At 41.2% G+C, this 20,007-nt stretch overlaps 1 protein-coding gene across 4 annotated transcripts in view; it reads right to left on the bottom strand.

Annotated features, from left to right (window-relative positions):
• Positions 1-20,007, bottom strand: part of LOC109312811 (solute carrier family 2, facilitated glucose transporter member 11-like) — a 33,404-nt gene that overhangs the window by 6,617 nt on the left and 6,780 nt on the right. For all 4 annotated transcript variants that reach the window (XM_019539107.1, XM_019539106.1, XM_019539108.1 and 1 more), the window contains exons 7-17: positions 19,383-19,570; positions 18,265-18,375; positions 17,747-17,848; positions 17,291-17,366; positions 16,401-16,528; positions 6,575-6,673; positions 4,760-4,920; positions 3,811-3,935; positions 3,216-3,345; positions 1,476-1,624; positions 867-1,054 (exon numbers count right to left, since the gene is read on the bottom strand). In XM_019539107.1, coding sequence (XP_019394652.1) covers positions 867-1,054; positions 1,476-1,624; positions 3,216-3,345; positions 3,811-3,935; positions 4,760-4,920; positions 6,575-6,673; positions 16,401-16,528; positions 17,291-17,366; positions 17,747-17,848; positions 18,265-18,375; positions 19,383-19,570 — 1,457 coding nt within the window. The remainder of the gene's footprint in view (positions 1-866; positions 1,055-1,475; positions 1,625-3,215; positions 3,346-3,810; positions 3,936-4,759; positions 4,921-6,574; positions 6,674-16,400; positions 16,529-17,290; positions 17,367-17,746; positions 17,849-18,264; positions 18,376-19,382; positions 19,571-20,007) is intronic.

Raw genomic sequence — 20,007 nt, 5'->3', positions numbered from 1 at the left:
GTGCTTCTCAGATCTAGATCTTTCACCAGTATTGTCACCAGGTGGGCCTTAGTGGGACCCACAAGAGGAAACTGAGGGCCTTGGATTCTCTTTGTACAGAGAGAAGTGAGGACACCAGTTTGACATCTGAAATTCAAGGGTCTTTTGGGGATTAAGGGAAAGGATTTGACAGTCGAGAAAAGGATGGTGCTGAAAGAAGCATTGTGTTAGGAAGGCAGAGGGAATAAATAAAGGACCACGAGGAAGGATCTGGTTGCAGCAGAAAAACAGCATTGGGAGGGAGAGAAGAGAGAAAGAAAGGATATATCAAAATAGCAGTTAGCGTGCAATTTTCAGGGCTTTTCCAAACACAACTGCTAATTCTGTAATGGTTTTACAGTTACTCATCAAAAGCCTGCAGAGTTCCTAAACCAGTAGGTGCCACTTCCCTGCAGTAGAAGACTGCACACTGTCTCAAATTACCATCAGTTTTGTCTTTCTTCTACCTGTGCTGCTGGGGAAGCACCACGTGCACAAGCATGACGTACAGTGAGGTTTATAAAGAGAAACATAGAAGGCTAGACACAGAGAAGGAGATCCTTGCCAGATGAATCTCGGGCATCAGGCAGAATAAAGAGGAGATGGCAATAAATATCTACTGCTACCTGATATGGGAACATAAGGAAAACTGAAATACAAATCTGGATGAGGAGCTGTTGAGATCCTGGAGTCAGAATGTGAGTATGTATAACAATCTGCCTTTGACAGAGAGCTGTCTGTGGGATTAACGGGGATCAAGAAAAGGTAACCAACAGGAACCATGGTTTTGTGGCATTCTTAATGCTACCTACTATTAATTCTTAGGTTAGAAAGGAAGAACACTCAACTGCATTCAAACCACTAAGCTGTAGAGTCATTACAAGGAGAATGAGGATATTCATTTGCCAGCGCAAGGATGGTTCTTTTATCAATTCCAGGACGCCCATGGTTTTGGTGCTTTTCAATGCCGCCTTCTCCTTCATAAGGTCATCAATGTCCTCTTGATGGTCCCCCTCACCCCAAAGCTGCTTCATGGCTATTGAAGAGAAGGAGCAAAGCATGGAAATCCATCAGATGATCCATCCACACATTTTATTTTTCAGACATTTAATGAATTAGTGACCAGATTGTTCATTAATCATTAAATCCATACATTCAGCCCTCAGTCCCTGAGCGAAGAAGTCAAAGTTTTATTGGTAATGCTCAGACATTGATATTAGCTGGTGGGTGACTGCTGGATTGCTTGGGTAAAACTAATATTTTAATTGGAGAGCTTCTATAATTTCTGACTGGTTTTTGTCTATACAAAATGGACTCCGCACAAGTATCTCCATTAAGTCCTTATAATATAGAATTATTAAAAAAGCTTGGGGCTTGATAGTAGGAAACTTGTTTCTATCTAGCAGGTCCTTTTCTTCAGTGGTTCTCATTATAACAAATCTGAGAGCTGATTTTACCTTTTAAGCAGCCTTCTTTGTCTCCCTTTTGTATCAGAAGATAGGGTGGGGATTCAGGAAAGAATGGCAAAAAAATCAGCTGGAACAATGCCCCAATTCCACAGGAGGCCAACAACAAATGCCACAGGGACTCTGTTCCTAAAAGTTCTCTGTAGAAAGCAGATACAATATACTTATGGGATAACAAAAAATAAATTTGATGAGTTGTGTTCTGGAGCAAGGACTAAAACTGCAAAAACAATGTATAACTGGAAATGGGGAAAATATGTTGAAATAAAAGAAGGTATTTGTACAAGTAGAAAGAAAAATAGTTAAGTAACTTAGTTCTATAGTATGTTCTGAGGTTTTCCATTGTTTAAAAGGTGGTGGCAGTGGGAAGTGGGGAATTTGTTAAATACAGAAGCTATCTGAACCAAATCTGAAATTTACATTAAGCTGTCAAGAAAGGACGAATCTTCTCCAAAATGGTTATATGCAAGAACTTAATATTAAATGCTATAAATTCTTTTTGAAATGATAGCGAGACTGATGCTGTATAAATGATGATGGAAAGAAGGGGATGAAAAGAGCTAGTATCTCTACTGCTTCATTTGTGGATAAGTATATGCATGCTACAATAAGGATGATTAGTATTAGGATATTAGCCTAATATGTGGGGGAGCAAATTTCCCTGGCCTGCTCTACCACTGACTTCCTATGGCCCCTTCTATGCATGCAGGTAAAAGCGTGCAATTAAATCTAATGCGTGATCCATACAATTGTGCCTCCTGTGGTGCCACATGTGCATGGCAGGAGGTGTGATTGTGGGATTGCACTTTGGATACAATCATGCCTTATTGCTATTGCAGGGGGAGCCTGATTCTGGTAGATGGGGCTGAGCAGCCCCTCAGTTTTGGGAACTCTAGGTCCTGGCTGCATGTGAGGTGCAGCTGAGAGCCCCCTTAATTGTGGGACTCTGCATGGTATAGTTGGGACCAAGAGCCCTGTGTGGGCTGTGGGTTTCAGGTATCCCTGAGCCTTGGGGATCATGGCAGCTGTGATCCCCAGTGGGGTTTCATGTTGGGCAAGTTGCGCCCTTGAGGCTGGGAGCCCGATCAGCTACTGGGGCTCCCACCTGCTGAGGAGATCCTGCTACACATGCAAATTAAACCTGGCCAGCAACCAGCTGTAGTTAGCACACATTTTTGAGGTCTAACTTTATACCTGGTTGGAGCTTTTTAGCATGTGATAGCTTGTTTGCATGTGTAGCTGGTCTTAAGGTAACTGCAATTAACTGGTTAACTGTGCAATTCCTGTAATGTGTAGAGAGCCCCTATGTGACCATGTCACTTAGCTTCTTCTGTGCCTCAGGTGTCCATAGGCAAAATGGGGCTTACACAGCTTCCCTGACTCACAAAGGTATGAGTATAAGGGTGAATCTATACACTGCCGTATGGTGATATTGCTGCTTCCAAAAAGAAGTACTAAAGCACAGCGCAGTATGGGTGGTTACTGTGCTGTGCACCTGGTGCATGGTTAGATTTCACCACTATGTCACTGTAGCAGCATGCAATACCCAATGAGCGTGCCACTATAGCAATGTAGCTGCCAATCATATATGTAGACACACATGATCACTACGTCACCGTAGCGTGCCATACAGCAATGTAGCCCATCGCTACATCACCATAGGATGACATGTAGACACTTCCTAAATGCATGAAACATTGTAAGGCACTTTAAAACTATGGTGATAGATACCTTAGTCCCATAATTTGCCCTAAGGCTTTTCCTAGTGTAAAAAACACTGGGGGAAGAGTGTTTGCAAATCCACGCAGCTTCTTGGGTGAAATTTCTCCTGCGTACTGGATGTGTACATTCAAACATACTCCTAGAATGGGAAGTAAAAATTGGACAGGCTTATTTATAGAAAAACAAATTCTCATTTTTCAAATCATGTTTTGCTAAAGGGTAGTGCACTCTTCCTCTTTCTGTTCCATAAGTACCTTCTACAATAAGTAGCCAAACAGAAAAATTATTGGTAAATCTTATCCAAAAACAACAAAGACATTTAACAAGTCATTATTCCCCATCTCCAACATTTTTTCAGCTGAGATCTTATGTGTAGGATGATTTGCTACATTTTATTATTATATAATCCCTCCCCAGCTAGTCCACTATAGGTTTGGGCAGCTTGCTGCTCCTTATATTAGGTGAGTTAGACTTCACCTTTTCCCTACTCGTTGCTCTGTTTGGGGTGCCGTGCACCACAAGAAACTCCCAGAGGAAGTAGTCCCTATGGTATCACAAGAGAATTCCTGTTAACTTGTCTACATAGAGTAGTGTGAGGTCTTACCTGCACTCAGGCCATAGAGAGCACGTCCAATCAAAATCATCTCAAAAGACTTAGCTGGCTTACTGAAACCCACGTGTAATGCAGCTACTATTATAAGCAGACAGTTGAACAATAGACATTTCTTTCTGCAAGAGCAAATTAAATACAGACATGGATCAGGTTTTCCCAGAGTGCCTCCTTTTTTTAATGATTGTCCTCCTGCTAATGGCTGCCATTAAATCTAGCACTTGAAGGGCACATCAGTTCCAGTTAGGTAGGGATATGTTTGATACCAAGGTGGTGTAAGTTAAACCAGACCTGTCTTTTCCCTGCCACCACATGTGTGGGGGCACTGTCCTGAAGCTGATGTGGTTTCCTGACATGTTAAAGGCTGGGGGAATTAGTATTCATTGTTTCCTTCTTGGGATTTCATAGCCTATTGAGCATATACCCCAAAATTTAAAGAAAAGAAACAATAAAGCTCAGCTTTATAAAGAGCTGTGGTAAGTAGCCACATCAGACAAGAGAGAATTACAACTCCTTTCTCCTTTCTTCATCTTCAAAGACAGGAGTAGTAAATTATCCCATAGTGGCTTTTGCTTCATTTCTCTAAAGCCCAGACTCTATTCACAGAAGCATGAACTTGAAAGGTTCTTAAAACATACCCAAACAATTAAAAAATAAAATCTTTTTTTTTTAAGGCAATCTATCACAATTGTTTGCAAAAAAATAGAGCGCTATATGTTGTATTTAAAAAAACATGAAGAAAGCAGTAGGGAAATGGCAATGATTGTATATTTTTATCAGTCTATTTTAATATGCACATTTATATTATTATATGCTGCTATTTTCACTAGCTAGGTGCATGAACAATGCCCACATTCACTATACTGTATTAGCTATTTTTCTAGTTAAGTTTGCTCCCTTGTTGCAATTCCTGATTAGCAAGCTGTTCAAAAAAAATACATACTTTCCATATTTTTCAGACAGGTATCCGATACACAGACACCCTACCAGTCCCCCTACACAGTAGATAGACACAATGAGGGACCACAGCAATGTGAGGGACTCCTGATGGAGGGGAGAACTGTATCGTTCCAGCCAGGTTTCGTTGATAAACCTCTTAATGTGCTGGGAAGGAAAAGGGGATTTTCATTACTCCAATGCATAACTCACATCATTCTTTATTGTCTATAAAGTTGGGTTTTTTTAATCATTTCAACTGGTAGTTATTAGTTAAAGAAGGGCAAAAGGGAAGTCCTTTGCAAAGTCAGATTTAGGATAAGCCCTAAACACCATGGACACAATTCTTATTATTATCAAGCTGTGTTTTGTACAATCCACTTCAAATTGATGTTTATTAATTTTTATAGCTGTAGTGCAGTTAAATAACAGTGCAGGAAATGTTTATTTTCTTTTACTGCAACATTATGATTGTATTATAAAAACTGGAGACAAATTGCATGTAAGCTTTTCTAGCAGATTCTTCCAGTCCATCACAGTCTTGAAGATAATTAATCCATTAATATTATTATTCCAGTGTATGGCTTCTTTCTTAAGCAAAGACTGCTGAAAATTGCACCACTTTTTCATGGATTTGTTATGCAATAATCAAATAATCTTCACACCTCAACTAATTTCACCATTTAGTCCACTAAAACATAGCTTGTTTACATGTCTTGGCATGTCTACATGAGCCATTTTGAGTGCAGTAGACTAATTCTACTGTGCATTAGCACAGAGGTCAAAAACTGTGCTAATGTACAGTAGATTTAGTCTACTGTGCATTAACATCACAAAGGGTGTGTCTACATATGCCAATTTAAGGCACGTTAGCCATTTTTAAGGCACATTAAGGGTGAGGGTCTATGCATGTGCACCCTTAATGATCCTTAAAAATAGTGATTTTAGGCTATTTGCACCTAAATTTGATACCTGCAAAAGCACATATCAAATTTAGGTATGAATAGGTAAACTGCCTTAATGCATGTGTAGCTGCGCTAAGGCGCATTAGTGCTCTGAATGTTGATGGATTTGGGACTAACTTTAGTCCCAAGTTGGTCTGCTCACTGCATTAATGCACTTTAGTGTGTGCACGTGTAGACACACCCCAAAAGCCTGTTCATTTGTGCTAATGCATAGTAGTGCTGATTATGGTGGATTAAATTAGTGCCTGTCATTACAGGTACTAAACTTAATGTGCTTTAATTACAGCGCATTAATGAGTGTGTAGATGTGCCCACTATGAATTTCCATTCAAGTACTGGGCCTTTTATGAAATCCTTTATTACTTAAATGTTCTTGAGTGTAGGTACTAAGTACAAAGGGAGGAAAGCCAAATAACAGGTTAGAGATAAACATCCATTATGTTCAATGCTTATACTTTAGGGAGGATGCTGTCTGCACCAGTTTTATAAGTCACATAAAACTCTTATGATCTAATCCAAAGAGGATGACTGCAGGGACTTAAAAATGGTTCACAATGAAGAAAGTATTAACACCAAACTCCTCTCAAGTCCTTCAGTTTAGCACTAGACCAAACAGAAAATAATAATCATATTCCAACAACCTCTACCCTTTGGTTAGGCTACTGGAATGCCATGAATGATATGAAATTGTATCCTTTATGTGGATTCTTATCTTACTTCTTCCTATTGGAGAAGATTAAGTGGAGGAGCTGGGAATAGTTTAAATAAAAATACTTTTTCTTAGAGCTGCCTTTGGGCAAAACACAGCTCCATGGAGATCCAATCCCAGAGCTGTCTTCGTTTAAAGGTTTGCTTACCATGGAAGGGTAGTTGATCACAGAAATCTGAAAACCACATAAAAGGTTTCCTCCAATTCCCAGAACAAAGAACATTTGAAATAGCCTTTGGTACTGGACCTGTCAAAAGATGATAAAACGTGTTTGCGGATCATGAGAATGGCATGTTCCTCAGGTCCATGTGTCCTCATCCTTTCTTGTTAAAGAAGGGTTAAGAACGCTTAGGAATATTTTATGTCCCTTCTGAATTTTGAGTGCAGCAAAACTCAAACTTTGAGGAAACTTGGGAATGAAGAGTTAAGATCCCTTGTCTCCTAAACCTGGCAAGAGCTAATCAAAATTATTGGCAAGCTCTACAGCTGCATTCATGGAACTAAGCATAACTGGCAACTGGCAGTTGAGTAGATGGAGCAGGTTGGCAGAGCTATGCTTTTGATATGAGATAATCTGGGAAGGCCATGCCCAGAGAAGGGAGTGAGATCTTCTGTTTGATTACCTGTTATCAAAAGGAGAACTCCATTATGCCTTAGTTCATTCTCCCATGTGTTGGTTGTATCAGGAATGAACACAGGGAGTTGTCAGTAGTTAGATGAGAGGTCTGTGTTGTTTATGATTGGTAAGTGAAAGTAGAATGTTCATAGCATTACATGCATAAGGGTAAAAGGGGTTTTGCAGTTTAGCAGGGATGGTATTTTTTTCAGAAGTGGGCTAAGCATTTGTTGGGCAGGTGCAGAAAGTCTTTTTGCTACAGTCCTCACTAAACAGGTTAATTTTGATCGAATGGCTAACACAATTAGGAATAATGGTAATGGGGCAGGAACTTAGGCTAGAATACAATAAGAACAGGTTAAACACTACTTAGAAAAGTGAGATACCTTCAAATCATCTGGGCCTAATGAACTTTACTTGAAATTACCTAGTAAATTGGCAAAGCAATGTCAGAGCCATTGGCAAGTATCTTTGAGAACCACAGAGAATGGGTGAGGTTTCATCACACTGGAAGAGGCAATCATAGTCATAGATAGTTAGGGGCTGGAAGGGACCTTGTAGATCATCGAGTCCAGCTCCCCAGCACTAGGCAGGAAAAGACAACTGGGGTCAAGTGACCCTAGCGAGGTGACTATCCAGTCTTCCTTTGAAGATTTCCAGGGTATTGCACCACAACTGGAGGGAGTTTATTCCACAGTCTGGACATCCTGACTGTGAATGAGTTTTTCCTGGAATTGAGCCTGAAGCGGTCTTCCAGGAGTTTGTATCCATTGCTCCTGGTCTTTCCCAAGGGTGCCCCGCTGAACACCTGTTCACCGAGTTCTTGATGTACCCCCCTGATGTAGCAGTAAGCCGTTACCAAGTCCCTTCTCAGCCTTCTCTTCTAATAGTCTGAAGTTGCCCAAGTTCCTCAGCCTCTCCTCATATGGCTTGTCTTACAAGTCCCTAATCATATGGGTGGCTCTTCTCTGGACCCTCTCAAGTTTTTTCCATGTCCTTGTTAAAGTGTGGTGCCCAGAACTGGAGGCAGTACTCCAGCTGTGGTCTCACCAGTGCGGAGTACAGTGGAGTATCACTTCCTTAGTTTTGCATGAGATGCAACAGTTAATGCATGCCTACGTGTTGTTTGCCCTGCTGGCCACAGCATCTCATTGCTGGCTCATGTTCATGCGATAGTCGATCACTACCCCTAGGTCCCTTCTGGCTGTGGGGCAAGTCAAATTGTCATGGCTGAGCCTGTAGATATGTTGGGGATTGTTTGCCTGGTTCCAGTCCTCCCAACTCTCCAGCCTGTCCGGGTCTGCCTGTATCTGCAACCTATCTTCTGGCTTGGCCACATTCCCCCATAACTTGGCGTCATCTGCAAACTTGGCCAGAGAGCTTTTCACCCCCACATCCAATTCATTAATAAAGATGTTGACCTACAGACCCACAAGGGACACCACTGGCCACTTCTTGCCAGGATGATGCAGAACCGTTCATGAGAACTCTCTGGGTTCTTGTCTGTTTTTAAAAGAGGAAAAAGGAGACCCTAAGGAATTACTGACATAACTTCAGTTCCTAGAAAGGCACTATCAGAAATAAACCATATGTAAGCACCTAGAAGATGATGAGGTGCTTACAGTAACAGCCAATGTGAATTTGCCAGGAAATTCATGTTAACACAAGCTAATTTCCTTGTATGACAGAAACAGGCCTTGTGAATAGGAGAAAAACGGTAGAGGTGATATACCTGGATTTGAATAAAGTTTTTCGTCTTGACATTCTCTTAAACTAGAGAAATACGGTTTAGAATAAACTACTGTTGGAAACATAATCAGAAAGAAATTGGGTGAAATTCTGTCCCCTCTTTTGTCCTCTCTGACTGTTGCAACCATTTCCATGGTTAATGGTTAACCAATTAACCATGGTTAATTTAAAAAATGGTTTGAGTGTGTTCTCAATATTCTGCTTTATGCAGATTACATTTCCACAGTATAAGAGATGTCCAAACAGGAACAGAGTCTGTTTAGATGCATTTTCTTAAGGATGCCGCAAAGAGTTGGATTCACTCAGACAGTGGCTTAGCATTGGACTGATTCAACAATGAATTCATGTCTCCTTAAGCTTCCCACTTGGCATGAAAATTGGCAGACAAATTCTATAAGGTCAGCTGAATGTCCAAGGCAACTTAGTTCATTAACTCATGACTATGTATAGAGCCTGGCTCTTTGCTGAATACTAAGTTCAATTTTGTTCCCCAAAGGCACAGTAGGCAATATGGATTGGGTAAGGTGCATGCTAACCAGTTAAGATCTAAGCTTTTTGATTGGTAGAATTTGCCAACAGTAAAAAAAAAAAAAAAAATCTGTCTTTTCGGAGGCTGTGTCTAAAGAACCCCTTCTTTTAACGACACCAAATTTGACAAATTAACCCATCCTGCTATCCAAAGTGCTATCCCCAGTGCAATCTGAATAAGCAGGGGAGTTTTAGAATATTTAGAAGTGTCAACCTTTAAAGAGAAAGGGGCTCTCGACCTTCACTGTAATAAATCTAGCACTCTGCTATAATGCTTTTCAAGCTGAAATTTTACACAGCAGTTTGGTGTCCATCTTACAGGGCCTGTTTTTATGTGCCTTCCCACATAGTCATTCTCTCATATCTCTGCTGTTTACAACTCAATGTATCTCTAGTACATTTTTGAAAGTATTGCCTTCCTAATAGTCCCTCAAAGAAGTTCAGCATGCCGTTACAGTCCCCTTCTGTCGTATCTGTTCTTCTGCCATTTTAACTCAACTTCCAGCTATTCCTGGAAGTTTCTCATCAGGATCAACTCATCCTTATTAAATGCGCCCTTCCCTATTACTTTTAAAGAAATAATGCCCTCAAAACCATTTTCTTCCTTTGTTCAACTTCACCAGAAAAGAATGTCTCACTCCCATCTTGTACGTTATACCTATTTTAAAGTGTGTTTACTGTAATTGTACAGTTAGCTCCCTAGCACTGGCATTAGGAGCTAGGGTGGGGGTTGCTCTCTTATTACTATCTAATATGATGAAAAAGCTGGATACTCACCAGGTTTGAGAAGAAACTTGCCATTTCTTGTTGAAAACTTGACTGAACCTAGAATCCCTTTCAAGTCTGTAAAAAAAAAAAAAAAAAAAGTAATCTGGTTTCTATACTTTTTAACCAAGCATGGTATTTAAGTAAAACAGAACTGACATCATGGGACTGGAGTTAAATATTTACTTCCTAGCTTTTCAGTGAATTATTTTTTTTCAACCATTGGACAGAATTCAGTACAGCTTAATATTTAAAAAAAAACCTATGTCAAACACTTGGGCATGCAAATGACAACATGGCCTTGCTGACTAGTGGAGGAGCCAGTGTCATGTATATATATTCCTTCTCTAAAATGCAAGTATCAATGCAACATATTCCCCAGAAAAATAAAAGTGTAAAAATCACAGCCTGTATCCCAGCACAGGAAAGCAAGTCTACAATAGCAAACCACTGTGCTCATATTAAGGAGAGGAAAAAATGTTAATCAAAGAGACAGATTTCATTTTCAGACTTTGAAAATGTTTTATGTGGCTCTCCAAAGTGAGAATACACATAATGGTATGATCTGGATATAGTCTATTCCTTTCGCCATATTATTAGTGGGTATAACGAGTAACATAAACACTCATCTAAGCTGCCTCCAGAGCTTGACTGTCTTTGGGATTTTCGTGGAAGAGGTCTCTCTGCCAGCAAAGCACCATCGACTCTCATCACATACTGAACTTAGAACTAGCAGGGCCAACCTGAGGGAATCGGCAAAACAACAAAAACACAAACCAAAACAGAAACCCTGCATTCAGTGCATTAGGCACCTTACAATGAAGTAAATCAGGGTCACAGAACCCTGCTCTCCTGTGCTGGTTCATAGGACCTGACACACTATTTGTGGGCAGTTGCAAGTTAACTAGGTAAATGTGGGTTGAAAACCATACCTGTGTTCCCTTAGCACAGGCTATGTGTACTGAGTTATACCTTGACATCTTCACCATCTGATCTCACGTTACTAATCCATCTTGGTTACATATGACTAAATGTTTTGCTGCCATATAGCATGCTAAAATCTTGAAAATTGAGCTTTTCATCTTTCTGCCCGTACCTTTCCCACTCCTGCGGTTCTTTGTTTTGTGATTACTCCATCATCCTTAGCACCAACCAGGAATGAAATCTCCATGTTTTATTTAACCCCTTTCTGTCTTTTCCCTTATATCAAATAATTTTTCAGATTTTCTCACTTCCTCTTTTACAGAAGGCCCAAAATAAATGTTTCCTATCTGTTCGTACTTCAGAACTCCCTGTCCTCATATTTGTGTTTCCTTGGTTTATCACAGCCTTTATCTTTCAGGCATCTACCGATCTCATCTTTTCCTCCTTTCATTTATACAAGGTATTGTTTTCTAAATGAATTTCCTCATCTGTGAAGCTTCGGTCCCTGATTCAATTCGGTGGACATTTGGCTCGATTCAGTGGCCGAATCTCCAAATCCGAATTGAACCAGAGGATGCTTTAATCTTTCCAAATCCAACTGGAACCCTCCAAATTGATTCGGAAAGATTCAGAGAGATTCGGAAAGATTCAGAGATTCAGACATAGACACAGCTTTAAATGTTTTTTCTACTTCCCTCTAGGTAGCAGGAGCTCGTGAGTGCTGTGATGCTGGGGCACATGGAGTGTCCCACAGAAGCACGGGGGGGCTCTCCAGCACCCTCAACAGCAGACCCAGCAGTGGACCAGAAGCACTTCCGATCCATTTCCGGGTCCCCTGGGGAGCGTGCTCCCCTGGCTCGGCAACTAGTGCCTCCTGGGCCTGGGGGGGCACCCAGGGTCCCCCTGCAGCTGATCATCCTGTGGGATGCTCCATGCGCCCCAGCATCTCAGCATTCACAAACCATCCTGCTACCTCGAGGTACGTAGAAAAAACTTTTAAAGCTGTGTCTATGTCCAAATCTCTGATTCTCTGAATCAGCATCCAAACTGAATCAAATCAGGGACAGTGATCTGAATCAATGAATCGAATCACTGTCCCTGATTCAGGCCAGATCTGAATCCGAATTGAATAGGGCCCACTTTGCACACCCCTAAAAGACAGCAACCCTATCATGATGATAAATTTATCTTCCTAAGAAGGAAAAAAGGGCTAGATCTATCCTGCTAGGGTTTAACCTATTGCTGGAAAGACGATTGTTACAAAACTGATGCTGAGATCAATAACTGTCGGAAATATATTGTGTTAATGTATGACCCATTTGCTCAAGCTCTGTAAATTAATGAAAAGTGCCTAGTTTGGATACATACCTTTCTTGGATAGAGGTATTTCAGGCTTATAAGTACTCACTTAACCTACCCTCCAAAATCCATTTTAGCTGGTTGTTGTGTTAATGTTACGCTGAACATTGCTCCACTTGCTGACAAAATTACCCAAGGGAGCGAAGTAGGTGAAAAGTTGGGCTGACTAAGTGGGATCAGATAAGTCACTTGCTGTAATGTTTGGAGAGACAGACCAGGATCTAAGTCAGTACCAGACTGTTGTGTCATAGTGTGAAATTCGGTGCAGGTTGACTGTGAGGAAAGAAGATCTAAGACAGAGAGTTAATTTCATTCTGAGTGTTGTGAACGAAGAAATATGAGTGCCCTCAAACGCCACTGAAGCCCAAGGGAGGTGAGCATATTAAGTCTTTCAGAGGACTGAAATGCATGGACCTGGGGCTTACTTCATTTACAAACACAGAAGAGCTTAAACATTCAGATAGTCAGCTCTAGCCACATTTTTAAAGAGAGTTACGTCCTGGGACACTTTTAAAAATCACACTGAACATTAAATTGGGCCTTCAGACATTAAAGATCTTTAAAAGTCTGGCCACTGCAAGTTTGCCTAAGTTAGGTAGGCAACTATCTCTCCTTGTCTTTCCATGAGATTTAGGTTCTTAACCTACTTTAGTGTCTGTCCACGTCTTCTAGGAACCTAAATACCTTTCTAACTCTAACTGTTAGCAGAGGAAGTATAGGAATTAGATGCCTTTGGCCAGACTTCTCACCCAAAACATATCTGACCCAGTGGCAGACTGAGGGGGGTGGGGGCCATGGCCCCCTGGGAGTTGGGCTGGGGCAGGCGCCGGCCGGGCCCTTCATCGTTCTTATTACGTGATGTGACTTTGAGTATTGCAACAAGACGGACGGGGGCTGGGGGAGGGCACAAAAGCAAGTATTGGCCCCCCAGCGCTGGAGACCCACAGTATGTCATTGATCTGGCCCCTAACACTTTGTTATTTTTCCTTTTACTGTATGCTGTGCTCACACTTTTATGTGAAAAGAACATTATTGCAGGGCATGTACTTCAAATTGCTCAAGATACCAAAAGTCTGAAAGCTTGTTACAATTATTGTTATTTATGAAAGGAGAAATTAGAGTTGATAAAATTGAATTAGGCCTAACAATAAAGCACTTGAGACCATGCAAGAATTGTATTAAGATCAGTAAAAAGAAAAGGAGGGTGGGACCAGAAACTAGAGGCTCAAAACTACTATGTTAGAAATTAGGTCTGTCTGGTGAACAAAATGCAGTGAGATTCAGGTATTCTGCCCATCAGCTCCCTGTAAACCATGCTAGTAGGAAAGGTGCTTGTGCTGGGGAGGGCCACTGTGCTTGTGAGGGCGTCAGGCACATTGTATGAGAGCTGTACACTCTGTTGTGAAGATATGAGCATAAAATGACCCGAAGTGTTAAATGTTATAAATTCCACTTGCCAAAGCAACAGTCAGTTATATTTTTTTAATTTTTCTGATTTTTTTTTTCATCTTTTTCTGTACACTTTTTCTGGATATGTAAAAAGGAATCACATTTGTTTTCTACCCCTCAACTCTTTTGGAGTAAGAATATAAAATATCCAGAGAATTGGAGAGACAAGGAAACACTCCAGAATGGAGTTTTCTCAGTAGATGCTGAACGGCAGGAAGTCTTGTAGGTAACAGTGAGTCCCATTAATTAAATCTCCCAGAATCCCTTGCTGTTGCTGTTCTGCGTCAGCACTAACTATTAATTCAAGTCCGAGGGGAAGTGGCATAGTCTTACCATAGTTTCTGGTGAAGAGAAAGCTGCTTACTGTGGACTAGCACATTTGCATTCTCCTGTCTTTTGACGTGGCTGTGTTCTGCAGCTCGGTCAGACTGTGCACAGAGGCTGTCAGGGCACTTAGAGCTTTGCAGCCTGGTCCACGGCAGATGCCATATCCCCATTTTTCACAGCTGGTTTGGAAACAGGAATTTTTGTTCAGATGCAGCAGGCTGTATTTCAGTGCTTTGCCCAGTCAAGTTGTTCCTTCTTTCTTTCAGACCAGATTTTTTTAAATGTATCAGCCTTTGCCACATGCATGGACACGTAAAAGCATCCATTTAGCTGAGCTGGGACAGTTGTCACAAGCAGTCTATGAGCATCCTGGCTTGAGGGTTTTTGTCTCTTTGGCACTGATGCTGTATACATACATACAGGTGTGGCTATGGGCTCAGTCAATGTTCACTCAGCCTGATGAAGGGTTTTTGTGCCCAAAAGCTTGCTAAGAAGAATTTTTCCAACTATTTGGTCTAATAAAAGATACTGGATTTACCCAAAGAACCTTGTCTGCCTATGTCCTTAGAGTCAGACCAACACAGCTACAACCTACACCACTCACAGACAAAATACTTTTCTGTAACTGGGATAGATAAAAATACTATAAGTTCCCCTCTCTTGGGAATATGTACTTAGGTGATATAAACAATACTTCACAATACTTAAGAAAGCATGAAAAATAGCAGCAGATTGTTTCAAATAGAAAGTCCTACCTTCCTGTTTGTTGCTATCTTACAAATGTGCTGAACAATTGAAATTTCTACAATCTTTTTCCAATGCCAGATTCATGTTTAGTAATCAGTGGTTGTGTGACAGCTGTTGCTTAGTTCTTTACTAACCCTGTTTCCAGGCATGAAGGCAGTATATTATGTTATACTTGATCTTAGCCAGAACACGTATGGACAGCACAACGGCTGCTTGCTGACACTGGCTTAGATTTTCTTTCATTATACTTTGTGTTGTGTTTTTATTTTATTCTCTACAGGATTTTATTCAGCTCCAAGTTGAGCTTTTGGAGTGGAAAATGGAGTTTATCCTTTGCCCTTGGGGGCAGGAGCTGTTTTTTTTTTTTAAATTCATGTTTATATGGTGCCTAGTACAAAAGAATTCCAATCCCCGATTGACACTTCTGGGCACTGCTGGAATGCACATAAGAACAAAATAACTCTGGGCCATTTAATCTTAGAGTCGTGTAGCGAGGACCATATGGCCACCCTTCTCCGGATCTATAAGTTTCTTCTTTCCCCGATAGTTCAGACAGTTGAAATCCTCCCTGATTTGTATCACAGTCTTTCCTTTAGTCTCTGGCATAACCAGAAAGACAAAAATAGCCATGAACAAGCTATACAGTAAGAAAAAGATGAAACAATAAGTGCCAAGACCATCCTGCATGAGGAAAAAAAGAGAGAGAGACTTTAGTTAATACAAATGGTTTCAAGTTCATTCTCCTTTTTGGAAACAGTTTTGGAAAAACCAGGACCAGGTACTGAGCTGGTATAAATCAGTACAGCAGCATTGGTGGCAGCTCAGTATCTGGTCCCCATTTGTAAGATTCAGACCAATTTTTCCCTCCTCATTTTAAGTAAAGAAATTGCCTGTTCAGCAGTTTTTCATAGTTAGTAGGTTTGGAAGAGACCTGAGCAGATCATCAAATCCAACCCCTTGCCACGGCAGGAAAAAGTACTGGGGTCAAATGTCAGTGCTTGATTTAGTGGTCGGGGTACTACATTATACTCCAGTGACCCTCCCTAGCTGCCCTTTCCCCCTGTATAGCATCTGCACAGGGATATGAAAAATGTTCCAGCACGGGTTCATGGTGGCCGTGGCCTTGGCTTGCCTCGTGTTTATCAGTGCTGCAGGAGCTGCTAGAAACAAATAGGTTGACATCCATTCTCACAAGGGGAGCAGAAAGGTCTTGAGGAGATTCAGCTAGCCATCTCAGTGTTTGAGTGCTTGTCTGAACCACACCTTTCAGGTTTACCTCTCCCTAGTTCTAACCACGTCTGGCACCTAGAGTAGCCTCCTGGGTTCCCAGTGGACAATGGCTAAGTATCAAAGATTTAAAAAAACCATCATCACTCTGTAAAATTCCATCTGAGCCAGCCCCGTTCACTTGTGTGATGCTTGCTCTAAGCTTTGTGTGCTGAAGCTTCATCTAAATTAGCATCTTCTAGCACTATCCCCCTTTCTAAGCAAAAATGCTTGCTTTGCTCACCACAATGAAAGGGAACACCAATCCAATGATGAAGAGTTGGATCCAGTTTGAGCCACCACAGAAAACATAGGCAGCAGGTCTGTATGATTGAATGAAGATTTCTGTGGGCAGGGGACACGACACTCCAGCTAAAAAAAAGAAAGAACAAAGAAAATGTAGAAACCTAGAAAGACATTTCTGTATCATGTGCTACTTTATGTACCTCAATAAAAACCTACATCTTTACATGCTCTGAAGATAGTTTTCAAGTACCCACATGATTCACAATATAAACTAGCATAGATATGCTAGATGAAAGGGATTTACAATTATTTAAGTGCCTGTCACAGTCAGAGTGAGGAATGGTTTAGGGGTGTTTCAGAAGGTGAATGTACATCTTGCCCGATATCAGACCCGTGAAAGCAAGCATGTCAAACATATGGCTTAGGGGCTGAATCTGGTTCATGAAGCCTTATCATCTGGCTTGCAGTACTGCCTGCAGGTCTCAGATGAGACTCCTCATGCTGTATGCAGCACATGCCTGGACCAGCCCCATGAGCCAGATCAGGCCAGATCCGGTGCAAGCGCTGCATACAGTATACACAGGGGTGGAGTGCCACTGCTTGCAGTATCTGCATCAGACAGCCCCCCGAGCTGGATTTAGCATGTGAGACCAGTCTGTGGGCCCAATTTGGCCTGCCAACTGGCTCCCCACTACTCATCTGGCCCACAGACTGGCCCCATGCTACTCATCTGACCCCTGTGTCCAGGTGATTTGACACCCCTGCCCTAAAGGGAATGCTGGCCAGGACAGAATTAGCAGAGTCTGAAAAGCCCTGTAGTTTGCAGCCTAAATGTTGTTTTGGAGGAAAGAAAGAGGGTACCTAGGTAATTCAGCATAAAATACCAACCTGGTCCAATTCCAAAACTCATGATAAAAATAAAGATGAGCACAACAGAGCAATACGGTATCCAGTAGGATCTCTCCTGTAGCGGGAATCAAAAGCACTTAAAATGAGAAAATTTGCATCATACAAGTCCTTTAAAACAAGCTCAATCCACACTGCATCTGAACATTTCCAGTTAATCAAGCTTCTTCTACATCATGAACAACAGAGAAATAGCAAAATGGAAACTGGCAGGGAACAGAAATGAATGGGAGCCCTGCAGCTGAATCAAGCCATTGGCTCCAGTCTGTTGCTCATGTGCTCTGTGACAAGTCAGCTTCAGTGAGGTGATTACCCAAATACGTCATTCTAATCAGAGTTAAAAAGCAGGTGTTTTGAAGGTGGAAGCAGTAGTGGCAACATAAGGAAACACAGTTGTAGAAATCATTGCTCAGGTGCATAGATGAACTGGGATCTTACCTGCAGTGAGAGAGTGGTTGTGAGAAGCCCTAAGGCCAAGGCCATAGTTGCATAGCTTGTCCAAAGCAACGACTTCCTTCCTGCACGTTCAATAAGGAAACCCTGTGGAACCAATAAAAAATTATCAGCGATAGAGGATCAAAGAACATGAAAAGGCAGAGCACTGCAGCAGAAGGAAAAGTAAAGATAAAAAGCAGAAACATCCTTAGTAGTAGCTACTGAGAATTTTGCTTCGTGTACATGTGCTTGGGAGGTAGGACACTTTCAGATTCTATTTCTGATTTGGCCAATGACTTGCTCTGTGACCTTGAGGAAAACTGTAATGTCTCATCTATAAAAGGGTTAATAATACACATCTTTGCTAAATAGATTGTAATGTTTCTATGAACAATATCAAGTGCAAGACAACATTATTATTTTGTTATAGATATCTGTTTCCCCAAACTGCTTTAAACAGTATCATTAAATAAAATGAAATTGGTATCTCTGCCAAACAGTTCTGCTCAAAAACAACTTACACAAAGAATAGTGGTGATAATTTCAGTGATACCAGTTCCCAGAGAGACGTAACGGATTTGAGAGAGGGGAATTCCAGCTTTCATGAAGATGTCATATGCATAAAAATAAACCTGGAAAAAGAGAAAGCAATAAGCCAGACCCATAAGAAAAAACAACCCCAGACTTTTACAGAATGCAGTATTATTCTCTTTGCTGTTACTGCCTAACCTTAATCTAGTAAAACAAAGGAGCAGAGTTTCCATCAGGCATTATCAGCTCCTTTCTTCAGCTCTGCTTTTTAAACCGGCTCCTTGGGCATAAAGAGAGGGAGAGATCTGGGGCAAATAATTAAGCAAGCTAGAGGGTGTGTGGCTTAATGATATGGCTACTACCTCCAAAATGAATGGGTCTTGGGTTCTAGCCTAGACTCTGGCTCCCCAAGAAGCAGAAATTTTCGTTACCCCTTTTCATTCATTTTATCTAATGACTATTAAATGCAATGTATGATGGCTTGGCTTCAAAAGGAGCACTGAAGAACTAGCTGGGTAATGCCCAACATGTGGTGAGATAGTTCAATCATTATTCCTGTAAAGTGAGAGAAACATAGACCTCTCCTGGATGAGGGGCCTTGGGGTTTAGGTCTCCTGCTTTCTGGGCCAATGACTTGAGCACTCTGCTGCTGGGGCTAAACGCAGGATTGCACCCAGGTATACAGATCCATGCATGGATATCTGCCCAACCACTGCGTATCCTAGTGAGCATATGCAGTAGCCGTATGAATGCTTTTGTTCCCATACTGCATAAGTATCACAAACTGTGCCTAAGTGCCGGAAAGGCTATTTAGGCACATGAAGGATCATTGAATTCTGCCCCAGATTGCATTTACTCTTCATGATAACACCATAAACAATTCATGAACAAGCCTTCAGATGGCATTGTATGGGCTACCTTTCTTTGTCCACTCCATACTCCCCATCCTCCATAGGCCTTTCCGGGAAGTAATTTATTTCTTTCATTTTTATGACACCCATATCTGCTTCACAAATTACAATTCACTACTGTTTCCAAAGCATCCTTTTAATTTATGAATCATCAGGAATCTAGATGAGAGGAAGTATGAGAAAAGTAGTACACTTACTGCATTGACACCAATTAATTGCAAACAGCAACAGACGAGAAAGAGAGTGATCAGCTGCCAGCGGACAGACTGGTCCCTGAAGAGATCTAAAACACTCTTTGCCTTCTCTCCATTGATGATTTCTTGTTCCGCTATCATGTCCTCTATTTCAGCCACATGGTCATTGTCTCCCCAAAGCTGTTTCATAGCTATCCAAAGGAAAAAAGAAAAGATCTAGTATAAAATACTGTATTTAGTCCCTCCACATTTACATTCATTTATTAAATTGTATGATGATTCAGAATACCTTTTCCTTGCACTCTGGCTGTAGTTTTCTCATGTTAGCTACAGATTATTTTAAAAAGGCATCTTTGAGCAAGTAGGATATTTTCTTCAGTTTATGTTTATCCTTCTGGTCACGATCTTGATATTGGTCTTCCTGTAAGTCAGTAACTGCTTCTGGCATTTCAGTGAAAATCAAACCTAAGTCTGAGAACTCTCACCAGACCTGCTCAGAGCCCTTTTCTGCTCAACAAAGAAATCCCCCTACGTCAGGGAGGCCAATGCAAACCCCAAAACACAGAGCTCTGGAAAAATGAGTTTTCCACTAAGAAATCTTTCTTATAGTTTCATAGTTTCTAGGGTC

The sequence above is a fragment of the Crocodylus porosus genome, unplaced genomic scaffold (assembly GCF_001723895.1).
Source record: "Crocodylus porosus isolate Cpor-Errol unplaced genomic scaffold, CroPor_comp1, whole genome shotgun sequence".
NCBI lineage: Eukaryota > Metazoa > Chordata > Crocodylia > Crocodylidae > Crocodylus > Crocodylus porosus.
This window is presented reverse-complemented; position numbering and strand designations above follow the sequence as displayed.